This window comes from Leptopilina heterotoma, unplaced genomic scaffold (assembly GCF_015476425.1).
Source record: "Leptopilina heterotoma isolate Lh14 unplaced genomic scaffold, ASM1547642v1 Lhet_73, whole genome shotgun sequence".
Lineage (NCBI taxonomy): Eukaryota > Metazoa > Arthropoda > Insecta > Hymenoptera > Figitidae > Leptopilina > Leptopilina heterotoma.
Genome location: NW_025111169.1, coordinates 20153 through 47018, shown reverse-complemented (window position 1 = coordinate 47018; position 26866 = coordinate 20153). Strand labels below are relative to the sequence as shown.

The 26866-nt window shown below is 27.5% G+C and overlaps 2 protein-coding genes across 2 annotated transcripts; both read left to right on the top strand.

Moving 5' to 3' along the window:
• The first annotated feature begins 124 nt into the window (after positions 1-124).
• On the top strand, positions 125-22997 carry LOC122510666 (E3 SUMO-protein ligase RanBP2). The gene is made up of 15 exons (XM_043625465.1): positions 125-337; positions 1076-1301; positions 1488-1664; positions 3424-3736; positions 3833-7365; positions 8929-8985; positions 9716-9867; positions 9955-10158; positions 10330-11038; positions 13676-15670; positions 16083-16313; positions 18993-19352; positions 20220-20545; positions 21016-21141; positions 22378-22997. Exons 1-15 carry the CDS (start codon positions 266-268, stop codon positions 22444-22446), a joined length of 8550 nt encoding a protein of 2849 aa, XP_043481400.1. The 5' UTR covers positions 125-265; the 3' UTR covers positions 22447-22997.
• A 406-nt stretch (positions 22998-23403) lies between these two features.
• LOC122510718 (3-ketoacyl-CoA thiolase, mitochondrial) lies at positions 23404-26827 on the top strand. Its single transcript, XM_043625553.1, has 8 exons — positions 23404-23564; positions 24396-24562; positions 24645-24776; positions 25102-25366; positions 25597-25772; positions 26158-26358; positions 26448-26602; positions 26712-26827. The coding sequence occupies exons 1-8, from the start codon at positions 23546-23548 to the stop codon at positions 26791-26793; spliced, it is 1197 nt and encodes a 398-aa protein (XP_043481488.1). The 5' UTR covers positions 23404-23545; the 3' UTR covers positions 26794-26827.
• Positions 26828-26866: the final 39 nt, after the last annotated feature.

Sequence of the window (26866 nt, the reverse complement as noted above, 5' to 3'; positions counted from 1 at the left end):
ACTGACCAATGAGAAATCAGAAACAACTCCAATGATTGGTGCAATTAAAAAATGGCGGGTATTTTCTAAAGCTGAATAATTGTAAACACACCTTGAGCATTGAAGTTGGCAGTTTCGGAAAACCGTTTGAAACTGATTGGTGAATTTGCGTGCAATGAAATTTTCGTGTGCCATGCTTTATATTTTCTGTAGTGATTTAAAATAAAAAATTTTGACAAGACCATCGCATTTTACGACTAAAAGAGACGCTAATTAAAGTGAAATCATGTTTCGAACAAAATTGGACGTTGATCGCCACGTTCAAGATGTATTTCGAAAGTTAAAAGATGAGAGCGAGGTAAGGTTATCCACCATGGACGTAAGCCAAAGCATTTTAGCATTATTGCCCAGGCAATATATAAATTGTACAATATTATTTCTTAGTAACCAATATAACTTATCTTTACTATCTTTTAATTCTATTTATAGATGCCACGAATCTTATTCTTCTTATATTTTATGTTAAAAATTTTCTCTAAAGTAGATAATAATTTTCTATATATATTTTTTTCATCTGTTATTTTTTCGCGCTCACCTTGAGTCTGGATTAAAAATGCTTTGATAACAGATGTAATTCAACAATGAGATATAGATAGCAATAAGCTATTATTTAACAACTGAATGAACATAAATAACATTATCTTGGACTTGAAAATTTCTATTGAAATCATTTTTCATTGAAAATCATGTTTTTTTTAAGGTTATGTTCCTTCCCGGGCATCTTGATTTTTATACACTTGCTTGTCTTTTTATACATGTAATATAGAATATTGTATTGCGAAGGTTGCCTACAGTTTGACCTTGCCGAAAATCGTGTCAAAATTAATAACTCTCTTTATAAACTCTCTTTATCAAGAACAAATATATTGAGGCTTTTTTCAATTTTTCACTTTTCAGTATAATGAATTGTTAATTTTTAATAATTGCCATTTTTTGCATTTTTTTGAACAAGGATTATTATCAAATTGATAAAAAAAATAGAAATACATTTTCTGTATTGTGAAAATTTAATTATTTTGCAATTATAAACTTTCAGAGAAATCTCCGTTGTTACAACATTGCCAAATTGTATTTCCAAGTTGGAGATTATGAATCCGCAAAACGATATGTCTCGAATTACTTGGAAATTCGCACAGAGTCAGAGGGTGCACATAAACTTCTTGGTCAAATTCTCGAAGCTCTGGGTCATAAGGAGGACGCTCTTTCTCAATATAAAATTTCTCTTGAACTTGAGAGCAGACAAGATGACCTAGTACTAAAAGGTTGATAATTTAAACTAATATTTTAATAAATCAATCAATTTTTGTTTGTTTTTCTTTGTAAATTTCTTTTAAAAAATTATTGCTTATTTTAATTTCAAGAATTCTGATTTTTGAATCGAAATTTAATAATAATTATAGGAGTAGAAAGATTTATAATGTTTCATTTAAATAATTTTCCTTTTTTAGTTTGTGAGTTGCTTGCTGACATGGACGTTGGAGTTGATGTTAACAGAGCCAGATATTGGGTCGAAAGAGCTGACAAACAATTTCCTCACCATCCTGTAGTTTTTCAACTTAAGGAAAAATTGCTGACTCTCGACAAACCTAATAATGACGGTGAAGATCTTAAGGCATTAATATCATGTGAGTTTTACAATTTTATTCCTGTTTCCATTTATTTTTCAATTTTATTTCCTATTTTTCTATTTCCCACGAATGTAGGAAATTTTATAAATTCTACACGGAGAAAAATATAAAGTAACTTTCACTACTTTTATAGTAAAACATTTCTGGTAACTTTCACTACTTTCGGAGTAAATTTTGCTATGTTCGAAATAAATTTTACTGCGTTCAAAGAAAATATTTGTAAAAATTAGTAAAATTTACTTCGAACGTGGCAACATTTACTCCGAAAATAGTAAAAGTTTCCAGAAATGTTTTACTATAAAAGTAGTAAAATTACTTTATATTTTTCTCCGTGTATAAACAAATGTATTTTATAAATTAAAAACTAGCAAAACTACATAATGAGATTTTCAGGACCATTGTTATTATTTACAAAAACTTTCTTTTTAAAATTTAATGAAACTTTATTATATTTTCTAAAAAAATATAATTTTTCGAAATATAATTCTTTAAAAATACGATTATATTTCAAAACGATTTTTAAAAGTAATAAATTTTCAACTCCTTTCCAAAAGTAAATTATTTTTAAGAATTTTTGAATAAAATTATTCAAAACTTTAATAATGTTTAAAGGAAAATAATATATTAATAATTTTTTTTAAATTAACATTTAAATATTATTATATTTTTACAGCGATGAAAATGTTAAAAAAATGTCAATTTAAAAATGTTTTGAAATTTAATTCTTTCTTAAAATCTCTGTTATAATGCTTCTAATATTTAATATTTTTTAAAAATTTTATCTGAAACTTTTAATTTATTCTAATTATTTCTAATTTTAAAATCAATTCTTATTAGAATTTAACAATAATTGAATTATTTAAATACAAATATTTTTTGTAAATTTTAATTATTTTCCAAATTTTTAATTAAAATTCTTCAAAAAATATATTAATATTTAAAAAAAATTCTAAAGTGGGAAAATAACATTTTTTGAAATATAAAATTTATTTCAATGAAATTTGAGAATATTTCCTACTTTTTCAATTTTTTAAAACTATTTTCTTGCGAATTCAACTATTTTCAAAAAATTTTAATTACGATTTTTTAAACCCTCATTTTTTTCAGAATTTCTAATTAAAATTTTTCAAATTTCATTAATTTTTGTTTAATAAATATTTGAATACTTATTGTTATTTACTTATCCACCAGGATTTAAAATTTGAAAGTACTTCCATTGTAAAATCTTTTGAAATTTTATGAAAATTAGAACTGCAATTCTTCCAATTGTTGAAATATTTTCTAAAATTTCATCTGAAATTTTTTTTTCAAATCAATTTTTATATTCAATTATTTAAATACAAAAATAAGTTATTTATTTATTTCTAAAAATTGCAACTATAACTCTACTGACGGATTTTTTTTTAATTTGAGAAAGAAAATTTCATAAACTATTTCAGATTTTGAATAATTTGTTATTTTTGGGATAAAATTTCCTCACTTTACTGTCCTGTGAAAATTCTGTTATTGTCAAAATTTTAAGGAAATTAATGTTTCTTAAACACTAATCACTCTATTTTCTAATTAATTACGAAACTTTTGATACGACAATTTGATCTGGAAATCAATTTGGAATCAAAAAGCTCTAACTTCACGTGAGGATAGAATTTCTCGATTATTATTATATTTAAAATGTTGAAATTGAAGAAAAGGAAGTAAATTTAATTTTGTTAAAAAAAACCAATGGAATATGGTTTCTAAATATTAGATTTTTCAGCTGAATTGTCGGTGCGACCAAAAGACGTGCAACTACGTGTCAAATTATTGAAACATTACATGGAGAAGGATAAACTTGACGAAGCGTACAAACATGCTTTTGAAGTTGAAACAACCCAAGTCCACCGAGACGATGTTTCTTGGTATCAAGTTTTATGTGATTTATTAACAAAATGTAAAGGTCTCAGAAAACACGACTGGTCGTTTTGGGTATTTTATATTTCCGCGTTGGAGAGATTTGTTGCTCTAACACTCAAAGAGCAGGGGAGCATTTTAAAGAAATCTATATCTGAAGCTACACAAGCTTTATTCAAGTAAGTTATCAAAAAAATATATATGTATATAAATATTCCATTCCAATTTCAATCTTTTAGAATGTGATTTAATTTTCACATTTTCCTCTTTTTCAGTTTTGATCAATCTTTGTACGAAGCGAAAACACAAAATTTTTCGACAAATCCAATTTTTATGGAGAATATGTTTACACACATGTGGGGACAGCTACATTTCCATGTGGCTTGTTTAATTTTACGAAAGACTAAACGTGAACAGGGAAGTTGGAGTGAAGCGGGACGTTTGTGTGCGCCATTATTTCTCACAGCATTACATGTTACGCCTGTTGATCCCACATCACCTTGGGCTGTGCATTTGAAAAATGAGAGTAAAAATCAAGTAAATTTATGGTACAAAGACGGTTCATATCGTTGCAGTCAGGCGTGTCATGTACTTCAAGATTATGCACGCGATGAACCCAATCGTCTCTTGGAGAAAATTGATAAATTTTCCACGGGTTCATGGCGCGATAGAATATTTCAAAGAATTTTTATCAGCAGGCTTTATTCAGAGAATAAAACATCATATTTCGCGACTCATAAAGCATCAAATTCACCACTACGACTGTGCTCGCAAAATGAATTAAAAAAATATGACGAAATATCCGAAGAAGTGTGGCCAGCCTCGTTACATCATCAAATTTGGCTTGGCATCACAAATCGTCCTCGTAATTCAACAAAGAAACATAATCTTTATCCACATCAGGCATGTCATCTATTTCCGGAATTACAATTTTCTACCTATAATATCAATCAAAGTGCACCCGATTCATTGAGTCGATTGGATATTGACGCATTTTTGAATGCAGCAATTTTGTGTAGTTACGTGACAATTGAGGAGCAACAGCGCAGTAGTTTCCTGAATCCCGAAAGATTGCCAACATTACCTGCCGATCTTACCAATACAATGTGCTCATCAGTCCAGGAGAAATGGTGGTTCAATGCCTACAAAATGTACCGCAGACAAGATGTGACCATGAACGATATGGGAGAGATAAGACAAGAAATTCAACGCGGTTTGGAAGTTGTTCGCTGTATCGGAAATCATGGACTACATCCAAATATTCTAGTTCATCTCGCCAGAATATTTCACTATCGAATCAAGGAATTGCAGGACAAAAATCCAGAACACAGCGACATTCCAGCGCTCGAGGCACGCTGTGAACTTTACTGGTCAACTGCCATTCCACTTCTCGAGAGACTGCAGAATAATCAAGTAATTCGTACAAGTAACAATAAAATATTCGACTACCAAGGCAAGGACATGAGCAGATCCGAACTAACAAAAGCAATGGAGGAAGGACGTCTCCTTCTCGTACAGAAACACGTTCGCAATAAGGAATACGAGCGAGCAATTGACGCCCTACAAGTACTCAAGTGTCCCGAAGCATCTTTTGAGCAGGGGAAAATTTACAAGGAAATCGCCGACGATCTCGTCAAGTCCCTACCCAGAGAGAGTCTCACATCCGAATCAAGATCCCAGAACGGTATTCTTCTGACAAAAGCCCGCAGTTGCTTTTACTTGACCCTCGATCGTCTCCGCAGTCCCGATGCCGATACAAAGCATCCTCTAAATTCCGAACTCGTCACCTACATCGCCGACATCGAGAACGAATTAAAGCGAATCGAACCCGATTTATCCCGAAACGGAATCAGCCGGAACGACTGTGACGCCCTCTCCGAGGACAGTTATTCCTCAGCTCACAGCAACGAGGATATTCCCGTCACAAACTCCTCCATCAATCTCGAAAGCACCGTTCACTTTTTACAAACCCCACAGAGAAATTCCCACCGAACACCCAAACAATCCAGCACACCTTGTCGAATCCCCCATCAAGATGTTCTCGAACTCTCCAGAAATCGCATTGAAGCTCGACCCAGTCCCGAGAGACTCGACGCTCAAATTCGTCAACTCCTGCACATCAAGGACAACATCGTGCAGACAGTCATGGACCAGAACAAGGCCCTCATGGAATCGAACCAGGTCATGATGGACAAACTCGAGGAACTTAGAAAAGAAGTCGCCGAACTTCGTCTGGAGACCCAAAAACAAAAACCTCCGGTAAGCACTCAGAATTTAGAGGAAGATCTCTATTTCCTGAATGATGAGGACTATGGCGAGTACAACTATCAAAACACAACGCCACAACAACCACAGGCAGCGCCCTTGGCCGGAAATCTCTTCGCCCAATCACCGAGACATCCGTACCCGAACATCGTCTATCCATCAGCGACCCTCCAGGGCCAGGCGATTGGCTACTATCAAGGAGCCTTGCCCTTCAACGATCCGAATCATCACCTTCACTCCTCGCTCTACGCGGCTAATGTCTACCCCGTACCACCGGTCGCTCAAATGTACCCCCGTCTTCCAGTCGATCCAACATTGAACCAAATGCCGAAAATTACCGACAGTATTCTGCAACAGGCTCTTTTCAATCAAGTACAACCTCAGATTTCAAACTTGGCACCAATGATCCAACCACCGAAAATCGAACCTCAAAAAACTGAGTCACAGAAAGATGTTATCAAAAATGTTCCTTTGAACAAGCAACCGCCGGTGAATGTGGTAATCACCTCGAGTGACACGCTACCAACTACGGTTCCATCGGTGCAACCAGTGATGAGTGTCACGATTCCACCGCAACATCGACTTGGAACGCCAGCCGCCAGTGCACTTCCTGGCACTGTTCCCCATAGTTATCAAATTTCGATGCCTTCGCAAGCGACAATTCCAACTACCGTCAATTTGCCAACACTTGCCTCGACCCTCACTGTCTCATCGCCAATGAATAAAAATATCGAAAGATCTATCGAAAGAGCAAATATGAGCGTTCACTCTTCCTCGTCGCACAATAATTCCCTCGAGCTATGTCCGGAACAGGAACACGATCCAATTCCCGATTTTGTTCCCATAATTCCCCTGCCCGAGGAGGTGATTGTCACCACAGGCGAGGAGAACGAAACAACTTTATTCAGCTCCAGGGCGAAATTGTACCGATTCGCCGACAAGGAATGGAAGGAGCGCGGAATTGGTAAAGTGAAATTGCTCAAGAATGAGGAGGGAAAAGTTCGCCTTCTGATGCGACGAGAGCAAGTGCATAAGATTTGTGCGAATCATATGCTGACGAGGGACATTGAATTGACACAGATGCCGAGTAATAATAAGGCTTGGATTTGGGTGGCGAATGATTTTGCCGACGAGGAGGTGAGATTGGAGAAATTCTGCATTCGATTTAAACTCGAGGAGGAGGCGCAATTGTTCAAGGAGGCCTTTGATGGTGCTATTAGATCGTTGCCTGAGTCACCGGAGAAATCGAAGAAGAGTGAGAAAAAAGTGGAGAAGAAGGAGACGAAGAAGGTGGAGACGAAAATTGATTCTTCAGTTATTAAACTTGGAGGATTGTCCTTCAGTTCTGAACCGGTTGTGCAGAAGACTGTAGCTGTTGAGGAGAAGAAAGTTCAAAAGGAAGAACCGCAGAAAGTCAATCCTTTTGCGCAATTTTCTTTTGGAAAAACTGGCTTTGGTTCGGGAACTACTACAACAACTACGAGTTCATCGCTTGGTGGGATTTCGTTCGTCAAGGCTGCTGATAGTGAATCTCCACAGACTGGTGAGATTATTAATTCTATCGTTTTTTTGTCATTTATTCCTTTCGTAATTATTTATTCAGAATTTTATTAAAATTTTTGAAAATAATTTAATTACTTTAAAGAATTTCAATAATGATTGTAGAAAATAATAAATAATAGTAATTAATTAGTTTAAAATTGAATTTTTCTTTTAAATTTTGAATCATTCAAAAATTGAAGTTGATATTTGAAAATAAAAAAAAATTGAATGAATAAATTAATTAATTAAATGTCGCTTTTTTCTCGTATCATTTTCTGGTGATTTTATTAAAAATTAGTGATTTTATTAATCACCAGAAAATGATACGCGAAAACCGCGGTATTTAATTAATTCATTCATTCAAATTTTTTATTTTTAAATATCAACTTCATTTTTTGAATGATTCAAAATTTAAAAGATAAATTCAAATTTAAACTATTTAATTACTATTATTTATTATTTTCTACAATAATTATTGAAATATTTTAGAATAATTAAATTTTCTTCAAAAATTTGAATAAAATTCTTCACAGCAATTTAATTATTTTCAACACAATTTAGATAAAATTATTCAGAAGAATTCCATTAATTTAAAAAAAATTTTTATTGAAGTCGACGAAAGAATTGAATTATTTTCAAAAATTTTGAAACTTAAAAATTCGTTATAAGTATTCGTATATGATTTTTTCACTAAGTTCCTCGAAAGAATTTTAATTTTCTTTGAAACAATTGAATTATTCGCAAAAATTTTAATAAAATTAATAAAATATGAAATTCTTCATATCAATTTAATTATTTTCAATACAATTTAAATGAAATTCCTGTTGATAGAATTCCATTAAATTAAAAATTTTTTTATACAATTCGATGAAAGAATTGAATTAATTTTAAAAATTTTGATACAAATTCGTTATAAGAATTCGTATGTGATTTTTTCACTCAATTCCTTGAAAGAATTTTAACTTCTTCGAATCAATTGAATTATTTTCCAAAGTTTTAATAAAATTCTTGTCAATAATTCAATTATTTTCATAAATAATAAAATTCTTCGTAGGAATTCAATTATTTTCAGTACAGTTTTAATTGAATTCCCGAAAAAAATTCAAATTGTCTTTGAAAAATTGAATTTGTATTTTTATAAATTTTATTATTTTTTACTTCATTTTTTCATAAATAAAAAGTGCTTCCCAGGAGTTCAATTATTTTCAATATACATAATTTATTAGAATTCCATTATTATTTACAATACATTTTTAATTATTTTTTTTTAAATTTAATTATTTTCATAATTTTTAATTAAATTCTTTGAAAAATTAATCAAAATCTCAAAAAATATCTACAAAGTATTTATTTTGCAAGTAAATGTATTTTGAATTTAATTTTTTTTGGTACCTTCTTGTCACTTATTTTAATAAAATAGTTTACCTATTTTTAAGAAAAATCCCTGTAATATTATTACTAATAATAATGAATAAAACAAGAGTAATTATAATAAAAATAGCGATAAAAATAAATTTATAAATAATAATAATAATAATAATAATCATAATAAATATTGTTTCAGGATCTATATTTGGAGGTTCCAAGACTGTAAGGTTTCCGACCTGTTCTGGTAATACTGGTAAGTTTCAAGTTTTCTTTTTTAGTTTTGGAATTATTTTCTAAAATTTTAAATTTGCTTTGCAATTAAAAATGATTATTTTTATTATATTAGCAATGTTTATAAGTAGGGATAAATTTTGAACAATAATTACAAATAGGCACTAGAACTGATTAGAAATAATTTTTTTTCATCAAATTTTATTTGACAGAATTTTGTTTTCTTCGATATTTGCATTATTTCGAATTTTTGTTTAAATGGCTATAAATTGACTAGATTTTTATAGAATTTCTATACATATTGATGATTCTTATAAATAAAAATTCGTTTAGATAAATATTATCTTAAGTAAAAAATGTGTTAATTGAAAACTCTCGTAAATGAACATTTTCTAAAATAAAAATCTGATTTCATGTAAGAATTCTGTCAAGTATCAGTTAAGTAAAAAGAATGTGGTTAATTTAAAGTCAAATAAACGAAAATTGGAAAAAATGAAAATCGATGAATTGGAAATTCTGTCAAATAAAATGAATAAAATGAAATCTGCTGCTACTTATAAATTTATAAAAAGCAAAGGTTATATTTTACTATTTTCAATTTTAACTGATTTTAACGATTTTAATGACCATGACTAAATAGGTTTATTTTTTAATTATAAATAAACTTTATTATAAATTTTCTATAAAATACAAAATCCACTGAAATAAAACTCTAAAATTTAAATTAAATTTTATCTTCTATTCAATTATAGCTGCGAATAAATCTGCAGTTGAAGGCACAAAAGGAAATGAAGAAGCTGAAATTGCTGATGGAGAAATGTCCATATTCGAACAAAAAGCAAATCTTATGCATTTGAGTAGTACCACCAACACTTGGGAAGATAAAGGATCCGGTCAAATAAACGTAAGTGGAAAGAAGTTTTCTTTTCTCGCAACAAAAAATCATTGTTGTTAGTTATAAATATTAATTTGGTTAATTTATTTTCCCTAGGTTCTATTTAACGTGAAGACAATTAAAATGCGCTTCCTAATGTTGAATACAAGTAATTCTAACATCATATGCAATCAACAAATATCATGGGACATGAAATTCTCCTTTAGAGCGACTAGTGATACAGTAATTACCTGGGTGATTCCAAATGAAAAGACCAAAAAATCAGATTCATTCGCTGTGACCTTCAAAAATCAGAAATCGGTAAGATAGCATCAGTTTTTGTAACGAATTTTTTCTACTTTATTCTTTTTTTTTAACTTCTTTATTTTATTATTTTAGATTTTATTATTTTAGAGACAAAGTCTCTAAAAGTTTAGAGTTTATTAATTTGAAATTAATAAAAATAATTTTTCCTCTCTTTCAAAATTATAGGCGAAAGAATTTTTGGAATCAGTGCAAAATTATCAGCAAACTTTGGGTAAAACTTCAACTGCAACTAGTCAAAGTAAACCAGCGGAAAAATCAAAAGAGCCTCTGTCAACTCTATTCAAACCAACGACAGGAAGTTGGGAATGCAAGGCGTGTTACATTAGAAATAATGCCAATCAAACAATATGTATCGCTTGCAATACACCGGCTGTTGAGAAGAAAATTGAAACAAAATCAACAACGACTCCCGTTGTGCAAACGCAAAAACCACTTTCCGAATTATTTAAACCCTCAGCTGGATCATGGACTTGCCAAGGATGTTACATGGTTAATAAGAGTACGGATCAACAGTGTCCAGCGTGTGATGCGCCGAAAGATCCTTCAAAACCAAAAACAACAAACGCTGCACCAACTTCAACCACGGGACAAAAATCACTTTCGGAATTATTTAAACCCGCAGCTGGTTCATGGACATGTCAAGGATGTTACATGGTTAACAAAGGTGCCGATCAATATTGTCCTGCTTGTGATACACCTAAGGATCCGTCAATGCCACCAAAACCAAAGACAAATAGTTTTGGTCTTAAGGCTGATTCTACAAGTTCAAGTACCTTTACTTTTGGTTTTCCACAAACAAATAAAGAAACCTCACTCAGTTCGCCAGCGACCAGTGCATTCTCATTCGCATCGTTGAGTACCACGAAACCAAAAGGTAAATCTAAAAATTTTTTTGTATTAATTTAGACTTTATAACTTATCTACTAAACCCTATAATTTACTTTTTTTATTAATTATTAATACAATATCAAAATTATTAATTCAGACTTCACACTCATCTACTAAATGTTTTACTTTTTTATTAATATATAAAAAAATTTTGCTATTAACTATTTTATTAATTAAAATTAATCTAATCTAATCAAACTTTAGTTAATAAAAATTGCCCCCAATAAAAATTTCAAACTATTAAAGTTTTAATTTAATTAATTATTGGTCAAATATTATTGCAAAATTTATTTTCAAATATCAACTTCAATTTTTGAATAAATTAAGATTAAACATTTTAAATAATTCACGTTATAACTAATTAACTATTATTGTTTGTTATTTTCGAAATTTTAATAAAATCAATACAATTATTTTCATAAATAGAATTCTTCGCAGGAATTCAATTATTCTCAATACAATAATTTAAATTAAATTTCTCGAAAGAATTCAATTATTTTCAATATGATTTTAATAAAATTTTCCGCAAAAATTGAACTATTTTCAACAAATTTTATGTAATTCTTTATAATAAGTCAATTATTTCAATTTAATCAATGATTATTTTCAATTATTTTCAAACATTCAAAAATTTTAATACAATTTTTCGCATGAAATCAATTATTTTCATTTTAAATAATAAAATTATTCGTAGGAATTAAATTATTTTCAGTACAGTTTTAATTCCATTTTTAAAAAAATTTGATAAAATTCTTCGCACTAATTATTTTCAATACAATTTGAATAAAATTTCTCGAAAGAATTAAATTATTTTTAACAATGAATTAATGAAATTCCTGGCGAGAATTAAATTATTTTTATAAATATAATTTCTCGAAAGTATTAAATTATTTTCAATACGATTTAAATAAAATTTCTAACAAGAATTTAATTATTTTCAGAAAATTTGATAAAATTCTTCGCACGAATTATTTTTAGTACAATTTGAATAAATTTTTCGCAAGAATTCAATTATCTTCATTTTAAATAATAAAATCATTTATAAGAATTCGAATATTTTCAATGCAGTTTTAATTATTATCTTCAAAAATAATTAAATTTTTCTCAAGAATTGAATTACTTTCATAAATAAAATTCTTTGCAAAAATTTTATTACTTTCAATTCAATTTTAATAAAATTTATCGTAAGAATTCAATGATTTTCAAAAATTTGATAAAATTCTTCACACGAATTAAATTATTTTTATAATTAATAAAACTCTTCATAGGTATTCAATTATTTTCAATAAAAATTTCTTGATGGATTTCAATTATTTTTAAAAAAAATTCAGTAAAATTCTTCGAAAGAATTCAATTATTTTCAAAAATTTTAATAATATTATTCCTAAGACTCTGACTATTTTCTAAAATAATAAAATTCTTCGCAGGAATTGAATTAGTTTCGTAAATAGTGAAATATTTCGCAGGAATTCCATTATATAATAAAATTTTGATAAAATTATTTATAATAATTCAATTACTTGAATAAAAGTTTAATTGAATTTTTCGAAAGTATTCAATTATTTTTAAAAATTTCAATAAAATTCTTTAACAAAATTCAATTATTTTCAAAAAATTCTCCGCAAAATGACAGAAAATAAAAAAATGTTCGTAGAAGTTTTTAATAAGAATTTATTTGAAAAAAAGATTATAGTTAAAATTCTAAAAAAAATAATTGAATATTAAAAGTTAGTTGAAAATAAATAGTTTATAGTTGGAATTTTTTTAGAAATAATTAAATTTTACAAGGTTTTTTAAATCTTTGTATATCTCAATTGTTTGAAAAGTATATTCAAATATTTATTATTACAAAATTATTGACTTATTTTCCGGAAAAGTTATTAAAGTTTTGAATTACTTTCTGCATTTTAGAAAATTTTTGTAACTAGAAACTTGAAAAATACAAAGAAAACTTATAAGCAATAAAATAAAATCATTTATTGTAATAAAACTTCAACTTTCAAAGTTCTCTTTTTTATAAACAAAATTAAATTTGGTTTTGAATAATTGTAATTAAAATTTTTTAAAGATTTTTCAATTCCCGATTATAATTTTAAAAAATTGAAACTATTCGAAATTTGGTCAAATTTCGTTAAAATAAATTTTATATTTTAAACACTTTTACTTTTTTACTTTTAAAAAATATTTCTAAGTATAATCGTATTATTTAAAGAATTCTAACTGAAAATTTGGAAAATAATTGAATTTTAGAAAAATTTAGAATTGAAGTTATTATTAGGATAAAGAAGGAAGCTAATATTAATTATAAATGTTAACTTAAAACTTAATTACATTAAATTAATAATTTTCTTAATATCTTTCTGGAAATCAGGAAAATAAATTATCAAATTTTTGTAATAACCCTGAAAGAAATTAATTCTTTTTTTCGCTTATTGAATCGACTAGAAGGATTTGTTTTAGTCGTTAAATTTAATTTTTCAATCGCTACTTTTTCGCTTCTTTTTTCAATTTTAAAGCAATTCTTTTTGCTACTTTTCTTAAATTGATCGTTAATTAATCTCACTCGTTAAGTGCGAAACCTGTGATTTTTTTTTCTAATTTTTCATTTTCTTCTAAATTCTAGCCGATGCGGTGAATACAACAATATCGACAATATTCGGAGGAGGAAAGAAAACCGAACCAATCAGCACTAATTTCACATTCGGTACTCCAACACGTCCCACAACACCGCCAAATACAACAACGAAACCTTATGTTTTCGGCTCACCAGGAAAATCATTCGATTTTCAATTCAGCGCAAAACCAAGTGCCAAATCACCTGGTGGTGGTGCTGGTGGCAACAATGGCGGTGAAACAAGCGAAGACGAAGTTGTCGAAAGTGATGATATTTACTTCGCTCCAGTAATTCCATTGCCAGAAAAAATTGACGTAAAAACTGGCGAAGAGGACGAGGAAATTGTCTACAGTCATCGCGCAAAACTCTTTAGATTCGACGGTAACACCAAAGAATGGAAAGAGCGAGGTCTTGGCGACATTAAATTATTGAGACACAGTAAAACAAAGAAACTACGATTAATAATGAGACGTGATCAAATTCTAAAACTCTGTTTAAATCATGCACTAACACCCGACATTGAAGTATCAGTGAGGGACGATAAAACGTGGACATGGTCAGCGGCCGATTATAGTGAAGGTGAAATAGAATATTCACAATTTGCCTGTCGCTTCAAAACACCGGAAATCGCTAAAGAATTCAAAATATCAATCGACAATGCACTCGCCGGCAAAGTTACCGAACCAAAAACAAAAACCACCGACGACATTGAAATTATCTACGAAAAGAGAGTAACGGCACAAGAGAAGGAGGAGGCGAAAAAATTGAGATTACCGGAAAATTTCTACTCTTACAAATACAATGAAGACTGTCCCGGTTGTATTGGTTGTCGAGAACCGGAAGTACCACTATTCGACACAAGATCAAGTGTAAGTGTGATAAAAGCTCTCGATTTTAGCAAATCCGAAAGCAAAGTTGAAAAGTCCCCGGAAAAAGTGGATCTGTCGAAGATTAGTACACCACCGTCAGTCTTTAGTTTCTCGGGATCGATAAATAAACCAAGTGGCGGATTTTTCGGCAATTTGAGTGCTACTCCTACTTCGGGTAAAGTAGAAACGCCAACGATTGAAAAATCAACGAGTTTAGTGTTTGGTAGCACTTTAACAACGCAATCGCCAAGTGAAAAGATGAATGAAAATTTAGCTCTACAGAAAGCGAAGAATAGTGACATTAGTTCGACAACTACAACTAGTTTGCCAACTGAACTTCCAACATCAACCGCGGCAGCTACATTCAGTTTTGCCGACACCTCGAAAACTAATGCCACTCCAATCTTCGGCTCGAAACCATTTTCGAGTTCAATCTTCGGTGGAAGTACTTTTAATTCCTTGCAGAAAAGTACAAGTCCCACAAAATTAGAGGCAAAAAGCACTGAAGAGAGTAAACCATCGACATTGTTTTCTGGTTTTTCGCCAACAACAACAGCAACGACAACGCCGACAATATTCGGAAATACGGTAACAACAGCAACGCCGACGATATTTGGAAATACAACAACAACAACGCCGTCAATGTTTGGAGGTACGACAATAACAACGCCGACGATATTTGGAAATACAACAACAACAACAACAACGCCGTCAATATTTGGAGGAACGACAACGACGACGACAACAACAACGTCGACATTGTTTGGAAATACAACGGCGGTAGTGACACCAACGTTGTTTGGAAATTCGGGAGCAACAGCAACACCGGTATTTGGTACTGGAAATTCAGAGCTAGTATTTGGAAATACGGCGACATCGGCACTATCGTTTTCAGCTTTGAAAAATTCTCCGCCTGCGGGTGCAACTTCAACACTTGCATTTGGCAATAAACCTGTATTTGGTGGTTTTGGAACGGGAACGACTACTAACAGTATTTTCAATAAGTCAGCGGACAATACATTTGGCGCGAAGAAAACTGACGCAGTGCCGGAGAAAGTTAATTTCCTCCCAACTGAAAATGCGGTTTCATTCTCGACACTTGCTGCTAAAAGTGATGAAAATGCTTTCAAGAAAGGTATGATTTTTAATGATTTTAAGAGAATAAATTTTCATTTCAGAGGGAAATCAGGGAAAATGATTAGGAAAATCAGGGGAAAATGTCAGAGAATGTTTATCAAATGTAGTGGAAAAATATCAAATTTCTAAAATTACTACAAAAAAACCAATTTTTAGTATTTAATTAAATATTTCTGTAAAAAGACAATTAAATTTGTTTTAAATATTTCAATTCTAAAATAACTTTCTTAAAGTTATTAATTATAATTAACTTTGAAAAGATTTAAGTTAGATACTGTTGCAATTTTCGGAAATAATTAATTAAATTAAAAATGGATGGAGATTTTTTAAAATTTTAATTGCTAGAAATTAATATTAGGTTTGTAAATAATTAAAATGTTTTGTATTTACATAAATTTTCATATTTGCAGATCCAAACTTCTCATTTGAGGGAGCTGGCTCTTCAGTGTTTGGCTCGAAATTCCAAAATACTAACAGTAATTTAAATACTTCGAAGAATAATACCAGTGTTACGGAACAGGACGAAAATGAGAATAAGGAAGATGATGAAACTGAACAGGAACATGATCCTCATTTTGAACCCATCATTCCTCTGCCTGATGCTATTGAAGTACGAACAGGAGAAGAAGACGAAGAGAAAGGTAATTAGAAATTTATTTATTATTTTCTTCTTTTGAAAATTAAATCTTAACTGATGATAAATCTTTGTTATCATTCAAATAATGCACAATTAATACACATAATTATATTCAGTGCCTTTATTTTCTTTATTTAACAAAATATTTTTGAATAAATTTATTGGACTTTTGCCCGTATGCTTTTGAATAAAAAATATTGATTAACTAATAACTAATAAATCATCTTATTACTAAAAAGAAGTTGAAGTAATTTTTCAAATTTATTGTTTGATTTAATAAAAAAAATACTTCACTTTTCACTTTTTGGACATTCATTAAAGCGAATGTCCAAAAATGAAGAAGAAAATTATTTACGATTCAAAGAAAATGAGAAGGTTTAAAGGAATGTGCTGTATTTTTGGAAATAAATTAAGAAAAAAAAAGAACAGAAATTAAAAAATTAAAGAAAAATTCTCCACTTTCTAAGAAATGTTGTAGTTTTACAAAAAAAAGAGGAAAATGTGAGATTTCATAGAACAAAACTCCAGTTTTACAAAAAACCAGGCGAAATTTTGAAAATTTGAAAGAAAAATGCTCCAATCTTACCGAAAACTAGAGCTTATTTTAAAAATTTGAGAAGAGAATAGTTTAGTTTGCAAGAAGAATACAATTTTTCGAAAAACGAAAGCAAATTTTGAAAATTTCAAGGAAAATGCTTCAGTTTTATGGACAATTAGGTCTAAATTGGAAAATTTAATGAGAAATGTTTCATTTTTAGAAAAATACTCCAGTTTGACTGGAAAAGCTAGAGAAAATTTCCAAATATTTTTCTAGTTTTTTTTATAGCCAAATACAACAAATTTTTTAAATTTTCAAAAAAATGCTTCAAATTTATTGAGAAATAGAGCAATTTTTATAAATTTAAAGGATAATAGTTCACTTTTTAAAAAATACTGTAATTTTACCGAAAAAAAGAACAAAATATTTAAAAAATTTTAAATTTAAACAAATTAGTGAAAAAATAAAGCACAATTTAGAAAATTTTAAAGAAAACGCTTCATTTTTCGAAAATAATCTAATTTTACTAAAAACGAAAGCAACTTTTTTAAAATTGTAAAAAAAATTCTCCACTTTTATTAAAAATAGGAGTAAATTAAAAAAAACACTAATTTTACGGAAAAATGATTCATTTTTACCAAAACTGAAGCATATTTTAAAAATTTTAAAGAAAAAGGCTTTATTTTTAAGAAATACTCGTTTTACCAAAAAACCAAAACAAATTTTGGAAATTTACTGGCAAATGAATTATTTTATTGCAATTTTTGTAAATTCTAAAGAAAAATGTTACACTTTCATTTAAACAAAAAGCAAATTTTGAATATTTAAAGCTTAATGTTTAATTTTTCAAATAATGCTCTAGTTTCAAGGAAAAATAAAGCATATTTTTATATTTTAAATTCTATTAAAAATATGAATTCTATTAAAAAAATTTTTTTCTAGTTTTAGTAAGAAATACAACAAATTTTGAATTTTAAAAGAAAATGATCCACTTTTATTAAAAAAAAGTTCAATTTCGAATATTTAAAATCAAAAAAATTTAAATATACATATTTATGAAAAAATAAAGTATAATTTAGAAAAGTTTAAGGAAAACACTTCATTTTCAGAAAATAATCTAATTTCACTAAAAACTAAACCAACTTTTTGAAAATTGTAAAGATTTTTATCAATGCTGGAGCATATTTTGAAATTTTAAAGAAAAAGGCTTTATTTTTAAGAAATACTCGTTTTATCAAAAACGAAGGCAAATTTTGAAAATTTACTGGAAAAATGATTAATTTTTTTTTGAATTTTTGGAAATTCTAAAGAAAAATGCTCTGCTTTTATTTAAAAGAATAGAGAATTTTAAACCTAATGTTTTATTTTTCAAATAATGCTCTAGTTTCACTGAAAAATAAAGCCAATTTTTTATATTTTATATTCTATTAAAAATATAAATTCTATTTAAAAAATTTGTTTCTAGTTCTAGTAAAAAATACAATGAATTTTGAATTTTAAAAGAAATACAGTTAATTTTTTAAGAAAACTATATTTTTTCGAAATACCAAAATAAATTTTTTTGAAATCTTGAAGAAAAATTCTCTACTTTCATTAAAAACTCCAGTTTTAAGGAAAAGTAGAGTAAATTATGGATTTTGAAAGAATAATCCTCCATAAATTGTAAAATTTCAATGGGAAATTTTCTATTTCTTCAAAAATTCTCAAGATTTGGAAAAACGAATTTTTTCTGAAATTTTTAAGAAAAATTATTCAATTTTCAACAAATACTCATATTGCACCAATAAATCAGAGTAAATTAGGGAATGTCAAAGAAAATTTTTTCACTTTTGCGAAAAACTATAGTATATTGTGGAATTGCAATGAAAAATTCTCCTATTTTCGAGAAATTCTCCAGTTTTCTCCAGAATCCTTTGGTTTTGTTTTTTCTTTTTTTGCAAAATACTAACCATTTTTTTCTCTCTTATAATAATTTATATAATTATTTTGTTCTTCACATTATACATGATATTTTATTTTATTGCATTTTTTTTTATTTATTGCTTTTATTTTTTTCATTTGTTGCTTTTGTTTTTTTCATTTATTACCTACTTTTATTTTTTTTATTTATTGCTTTTAATTAATTTTCAATTCTTTTCATTACAGTGTTCTGCCAGAGGGCGAAATTGTACAGATTCGATTCAAATACAAAGGAATGGAAGGAGAGAGGCGTGGGCGAAATGAAACTTCTTCATCACATTGAAGGTGGAAGTTATAGACTTTTATTACGTCGTGAGCAGGTACACAAAATTGTTTGTAATATGTTATTAAATGCTGATTTGGACTTTGAACCACTGCAAACATCAGACCGAGCATGGATTTGGGCTGGTATGAATTATTACGATGGTGAAGCAAATCTCGAAAAATTGGCTGTGAGATTTAAAAGTCCAGAATTAGCTTCACAATTTAAGGAAGCAATTGACAAGGCTCAACAGGCTCTTCGGGAAAAACCAAGCATCAAGCAAGGTAGTTAATTCCCATGAATTTGTTTCGACAAAAAAAAAACAGAACATTTCATGGTTATACCTTTGCTTTTAAAAAAGTGTATTAATATTTTTTTCGTTTTCAATTTTCCTCTTTTTTTAAAAAAAAAACGTGCTTTCATTTTCAATTTGTAATAATTTTTTTCCGCGATATACGAGGAAAGAAAAGAATTTTGTTCGTTAGAAGGAAAAAATTAATCGCCGAGAATTTATATATTTTAAAAAAAAAACAGTAATGCGGGATTGTTTTCGATATTTGTAAAATTTTTCACCTTTTATTTAAAAAAAAATTGGTTTTTTTCTTAGTTTTTGAATTAAGTTTTATTTTTTATTATTAGATTATATTATGGACAAGGAATGATTGTTATTTTCTTCTAATAAATTTTTGCTATTTTAGTCGTCCTATCCAATAGTAGACAACTTAGGTCACAACTTCTTTTTTTTAAGTTATTCTTTATAATGATTTGTTAATTATAAAATTGGTTTAAATTCTTTTTTAAGTTTCCTGTACATTCAAAAGAAATAAAACTTGTGTATCACATTAAAAGTTTGGTGTTTAAATTATATGAAATTTATTTTCAAACAAGAATTTCATTTCTTTGAAAGGTTTTTTTTTCATTTTTATGAGAAATGATGAATTTTCGTGTGTTTGTGTGTGAGAATGTAAGTAAAATTTAAGTCTATAAAATGTCCCTCAATCAATTTCGGTTTAAGGATTTTTTATAAACGCATATTATTCCCAAATATTTTTCATTATTGAATTTTTTTTAAATTTTGTAATTTATGCAATTTTAATTTCTAGTTTTTAATTTGAGAATTGTAAAATATCTTCTGCAATTTATTTTTGCAGTAAAAGAAAATGTCAGTGACTCGACTGATCAGGAAAAATATGATCAGGATGAGGAGGATGATGATGATTACGTGGAGGAAGGAGATGAGGAGGAGGAGGATTTTGATGGTGAGGAAGTTGAGGAGGAGGAGGAAATTTCTTATATGTTTGAAAAAAGAGCCACACTGTTTGCACAAAATGATGATCAAACGTGGACAAATCTTGGAATGGGTTATTTGAAAATATTTTATGATTCGGAAATTTTTGGCGCTCGAATTATTATGGAAGTTGATAGTACTGGTGAAATTGTTAGCAATACAATTATCAGTATTGACACTTCTATGCAGGTATGTAAATTATATTGAATTTTCTAATAATTTCTTTCCTTTTTTTATTGGAATTAAAATTTAAAACATTAATTTAATAATTTAATAAATAGAGATTTAAAATATATTAATTTAATATAAATGGAAAAAATTTAATAAAAGGAAAAATAGCAATTTAATAGAAAAATTAACAATGTTAAAAAATTTTGTTTCTATCTGAAAACAAAAGAAATTGATAATTGTTCAATTGCTCATTCAAGGATTTTTTTAATTACAAAAAAAGCTACTAAAACTACAGAAGTCGAATACTAATGATATTTTCAGAAAATTATAGTATGAATAATGTGAAGAGAAAAAAAATGTTATATATCATTCTTTGTTTATATCTTTTGTTTTCTTCTTTATTTATTTATTTTTTTATTTTATTTTATTTATTTTGTTTAATATTCTTCATATTAAAGTGATGAAAATTTTCTTTTCTCAATTTCAAGGTCGTCGGAAAGGAGTGTTTGTGGAAAGCTTATGATTACGTAACGTATCCTCCGAAGAGACGACTATTGAAAGCTACTTTTTCATCGGTACAAGGCGCGGAGGAAATGTTCATGAACTTCGAAGATGTAAGAAATTCAATCTTAATTTATTGCCCCAAATTTAATTAAATTATTAATTCTTGAAATTAAATAAGATTAAATAATTAAAATAATTCAATTATTTCCATAAATTTGAATATAATTATTCTTTGCGAGAATTAACAAAATTAATTTTTTACATAATGAAATTCATTCTAAGAATTCAATTATTTTCATAAATAATACAATTCTTAGCAAAAATTCAATTAGTTTCGTAAATAATATTATTTTTCGCAAAAATTCATTTAATTTCAATAGAATTTAAATTAAATTCGTCGAAAGAATTCTACTATTTAAAAATTTTTTTATAAAATTTTTCGAAAGAACGCAATTTTTATTTTCAAAAATTTTAGTAAAATTCTTTGAAATAATTCAATTATTTTCAAAAATCTTAATGAAATTTTCCTAAATAATTCTATTATTTTCAAAAATTTAAGTAAAATTGTCCAAAATAATTCAATTATTTTCCAAAATTAAGGTAAAATTCGTCGAAAGAATTAAATTTTTTTCATGAGTTGAAAAATTCTTTGCAGGATTTCAATTATTTTGAATACAATTTTGATAATCAAATTGTTTTAAAATTTTTTCCGAAATTCCTTGCAAAAATGCAATTTTAAAAATTTTGATAAATTTCTGTAGAAGAATTCAATTAATTTCAATACAATTTTATTAAAATTTCTCGAAGAATTAAAAGTTCTTCAAAAAGTGCAATAAAATTTGTTTATTAGAATTTAATTATTTTCAGTATTTTTTAAATTAAATTTCTTGAAAGAATTGAATTATTTTCAAAAATTTTAAAGAATTTTTTTTAAAGAAAATTCAATTATTTTCAAAAATTTTGATAAAACTCTTCAAAAAAAGTCAATTAATTACAGTACAATTTTAATTAATTATCCCTTGCAAGAATTTAATTATTTTCGAAAATTTCTAATAAAGTTTTTCGAAAGAATGCAAGTATTTTCAAAAATGTTAATAAAATTCTATACAAGAATTAAATTTAATTTTACAAAGAACAAGACATAAAAATAAATAAAATCCAGTGATTTTTTAAATAAAATAAATATTTAGCAATAATAGAAATTTATTTTTTTACCATATCTTCTAAATAACTATTTCTATGTTTTAGAATGTTAAATCTAATTGATTTACAAATCAATTTCTATTTTTATCTATTTTCATTTCTTTTATTATTGCTTTTATTTATTTAATTATTTTCTGTTTTAGGGTCAAGACTACGCGAAAGGAGCTGAAATAAGGGATCAGCCAGAAATTTACATTCCTGATGAAGAATAAGAAAAAGAATAAAGAAAAAAAAATAAAGAGAAAAAAAGATGGCATACGAATTAATTTTGAAACTTTTTGTGATGAAACATATTTCGTAGTTGATTTATTTATGAGTAAGTTTAATAATTTTTAATGTATAGATAATTTTACTTTTCTTTCGAATAATTTACATTTTTTGTTTGTAATTTCGTTTGATTTAATTCTACGCATTTTATCAAGAAAAAAAGAGAGAAAGAAAGAAAAATCCTCAGGAAACTTAATTGTTTAATTAGCTTTTCATTGCAAAGAAAGAAAAAATGAGGGCTCAAGAAATAAATCTATTATACACCGGTAATAATAAAAAAAAAAAAAAACGGAAATATTAATAATTTTCTTTTTTGTGAGAAGACGATCGCCAAAACTATTTAATTCATATAGGCCCGTGATAATCGTGTTTAAATTTGATTAAATTTTATTTATTGAATAATAGAAATCTTGTATAAATTATTTTACGAAACTTTATTATAAATTTTCGCGAACTTATTATTATAAATAAAGAGGATTTCCCAAACAGAAATAAATTTCCTGTTTCTTTATTTCCAACCTTGTGGTCCTTTTTTTTTGCCAAAAAATTTTTTGGTAAAAAAAGTTTTTTTTTTAAATTGTATAAAATTTATTTTATTTACTATTTATTTCTTTTAATACTTTTTTGTAACAAAATCATTTTTTATCTTCTTAATAATGTGTTTTAACTTTTTAGAGACTTTACTTTATGGACCATTTGAATTGAAATTAATTTTTCAAGAAAAAAAGGGGAAAATTTTTAATTTTGTATTTTTAATAATATTTCTTTTCTTTTCCAGTTTTTTCAAAAAAAAATTTTTTCTTTGAATTAATAGAAGATTTTTAAGGAAGCAACCCCTCTACACGCTGAGAATTTCTCCCCCTCCCGATGAACTTTTCCAGTGGACTTTGAACCTTGTTCTCGTCTGTACAGTGAGTGCAGTCCACCTCTAGACTTATGACGTACGCACTCAGATAAATAGTGAAGGCTTGTTGGAATTATTTTATTTTATTTTGAATTTTAGTCGAATATCCTTCGTGTTTAAAGTAAAGTTCAATTAGAAAAATGTCTGTTTCAGTTAAAGGTATGAAAAAAACATTTTTTTAATTATATTACAACTTATTGATTCTTTCACTATTGTTTATTATACAGTATTGTAGTTATTGTATTATTATAGAATTTTTTTTAAAAAGAATTAATTTATTTTAACGCGAACAATTTTTGCCATTTAGCATAATTTTTCATATTTATATAATTTTTCCAAATTGATTTTTTTTTAAATTTTATTTATTTTTATTTACAAAATGAAAAGTTTTAATAGGGGGTAAAAACTGTTTTTTTTTTGATAATTTAAATAGAAATAAATTCTATTTAGAAGTTAAAAGAGTTTGTATTTCAATAATAAATACTAATTTTATTTTTTTTTTATTGTTTATGAATATTATCATTACTGTTTTGATTGTAATAAACAATAAATTAGAAATATTAACCAAAAATGTTAGCCATTAGTAAAAGATAGTGAAAATCTTGTGGAAATATTCTTTTTATTATTGATATCAAATGGTGACTTGCAACTTTAATAAATCAGTTTCTTAATTTAAAGAATGTTAATAGGCATTTATTTTTAATCCTTACAAAGGTCAATGATACTCACCAGTTTTATCTCCTATTAAATCATTTTATCTCATTTACAATTTAATTATTGCAATACTTATTCGCAAAATTTTGTTTACAAATAGCGTATTTATTATGTTTTTATTATTTTTTTGGAGCAGTCATTTTTATTGTACATTAATGTTGCATAATTATTTCAGTTTTCAAAATTTTTTTGTTAAAAAAAAGTTCTAATATTTTTTTGTCAATAGAAATAAAAAATTTTTAATTTTCTAATTTGTGATTTATTTGTTTTTTTAAGGAGTTTATATTATTAGCGCAAAGCGTACACCATTTGGAAAAATGGGTGGTATGTTTTTAAATAAAAGTGCAACTGATTTAGCAGTCGTTGCATCTAATGCAGCAATTGAAGCGGCAGGAATTCGACCCGAAAAAGTTGATAGTGTCGTCTTTGGTCACGTATTAATGGTTTGTATCTGCTTTCGATTTTTTTTGAATTGTATTTTTAAATTATAAATATTTTAATTGATTACAAAATTTTATTTTACAGAATACGTCGTCTGATGGTTCCTTTTTACCTCGTCACACACTCTTGAAATGTGGAATTCCTCAGGAAAAACATGCTCTTGGAGTGAATCGACTTTGTGGATCTGGATTTCAATCGATTGTTAATGGCCTTCAGGTAAATTTACTTTTTTTCAATTTTTCAATTAAGTTCAGTATTAACTGTAGTAGTAGTAATTAAATTATTTTTTTATTATTTATTTATTTACATTTTTATTGATTCCCCTACTTATTTATTTCTTTATTTACTTCTTTATTTATTCACTCATTAATTTATTTACTTATTAATTTTTTTAATTCTTTATTTATTTACTTATTTACTTTTTTATTTATTCACTAATTTATTTATTTACTTACTTTTTTATTTATTCACTTATTTATTTATTTAGTTACTTATTTATTTACTTCTTTATTTATTTACTTATTTACAAATATACCTTTAGAGTATCCTGGTGGGAGAATCGAAAATAGTCGTCGCCGGTGGAACCGATAATATGAGTCAAGCTCCATTCGTCGTGAGGAATGTGAGATTTGGAACGACTTTGGGACAGAAATATGAATTTGAAGATTCCCTTTGGCTTGGACTTATTGATTCGTATTGCAGTTTACCAATGGGTGTTACTGCCGAGAAACTTGGTGCTAAATTCGGTGTCACAAGAGACGAAGTCGATCAGTTCGCTCTCCGAAGTCAGAAATTATGGAAGGAAGGTGAGAACGGTTTTCTTTTTAATTGTTTCTAAAGAAATAGATTTTAATTTATTAAAATTGTAAAGAAAAAGTAAAGAATTAAATAAATTAAGTAAATTAAGAAAAAAATTACCTAACGTTTTAGAATTTAATTATTGAAAAAAAAAATTAGTTTTAGAAATTGTTTCTAGTTTTATCTGCCTTTTAAGAAAAAAATAAAACAAATTTTAAATAAAAAATATTTTTTACAGCTCAAGAAAGTGGTCGATTCAAGGATGAAATTGCTCCTGTAACTGTCAAAGTAAAGAGACAAGAAGTATCGGTCGATGTAGATGAACATCCACGTCCACAAACAAAAATTGAGGACCTCAAGAAATTGTCTTCGATTTTCCAAAAAGATGGTCTAGTCACCGCCGGCTCAGCATCTGTAATTTTTCTCACTAATTCCTTGCTTCTTTATTTTTATTTCAACCATTTCTTTTCACTGTATTTTACTATTATTTTTTAATTTTTTATTTAGTATTTCATATTTTCAGTATTGTTCCATATTTTTACTACTCGTTATTCTATTCTTTTACTATATTATTTTGTATTTATATTATTTTTTATTTCATATTTTTACTAGTTATTTATTAATTTATTTTACTTCAATTTTTACTATTTACTTGTCTATATTTTAATATTAGTTATTTCATATTTTTACTATTTATTTATTAAATTGTTTTACTTAAATTTCAAAAAGTGGAAATTGAAAGAAATTGTAAATAGTCAATAGTTTTTTTTTGAACTAATTTCTATTTTAATGTTTTTAGGGAGTTTGCGATGGAGCCGGAGCATTAGTTCTCGCTAGTGAGGAGGCTGTGAAGGCGGAAAATCTAAAACCCTTGGCACGAATTGTGGGATATTCGGTGGTTGGTGTTGATCCAACAATTATGGGAATTGGACCATCGCCGGCTATCAAGAATTTACTCAAATTGACTGGAAAAACTTTAGACGATATCGAAATTATTGAAGTAATTTAAAAAATATATATCATTGTTTTAAAAATATTTTTTACAGTCGGGAATTTATATATTAATTACTTTCGTTTTCAACTTTTCAGATTAACGAAGCTTTCGGAGCACAAACATTGGCTTGCGCTAAAGATTTGAAAGTGGACATGAATAAATTGAACGTGAATGGTGGTGCAATCGCTTTGGGACATCCTCTCGCTGCTTCTGGTTCGAGAATCACAACACACATTGTTCATGAACTCAGGTAAATTTCAATTTCAATTGGAAGTTAATTAAACGATTGAAAAATTAATTAAATAGAAAGAAATTAATTTCTCTAGGATAATTTAACAGCAAGTGAATTTAATTTTCAGGAGAAGAAAAGCCAAATTTGGAATTGGTTCGGCTTGCATTGGAGGAGGACAAGGAATTGCCATTATGATTGAAGCGCTTTAAAAAGTTTTTTTTTATTATTGTTGAAATTTTAATGGAAAAAAGGGTATTTGACTTGACTTGTTTCTTTAAATTT

Coding starts and splice junctions, on each gene's coding strand:
- LOC122510666 (XM_043625465.1), top strand. CDS start 266: ATGTTTCGAACAAAATTGGACGTTGATCGCCACGTTCAAGATGTATTT. Junction 11,039..13,675: donor GAGTACCACGAAACCAAAAG/GTAAATCTAAAA, acceptor TCTAAATTCTAG/CCGATGCGGTGAATACAACA. Junction 19,353..20,219: donor AAAACCAAGCATCAAGCAAG/GTAGTTAATTCC, acceptor TTATTTTTGCAG/TAAAAGAAAATGTCAGTGAC.
- LOC122510718 (XM_043625553.1), top strand. Junction 26,359..26,447: donor ACGATATCGAAATTATTGAA/GTAATTTAAAAA, acceptor TCAACTTTTCAG/ATTAACGAAGCTTTCGGAGC. Junction 26,603..26,711: donor CACATTGTTCATGAACTCAG/GTAAATTTCAAT, acceptor TTTAATTTTCAG/GAGAAGAAAAGCCAAATTTG.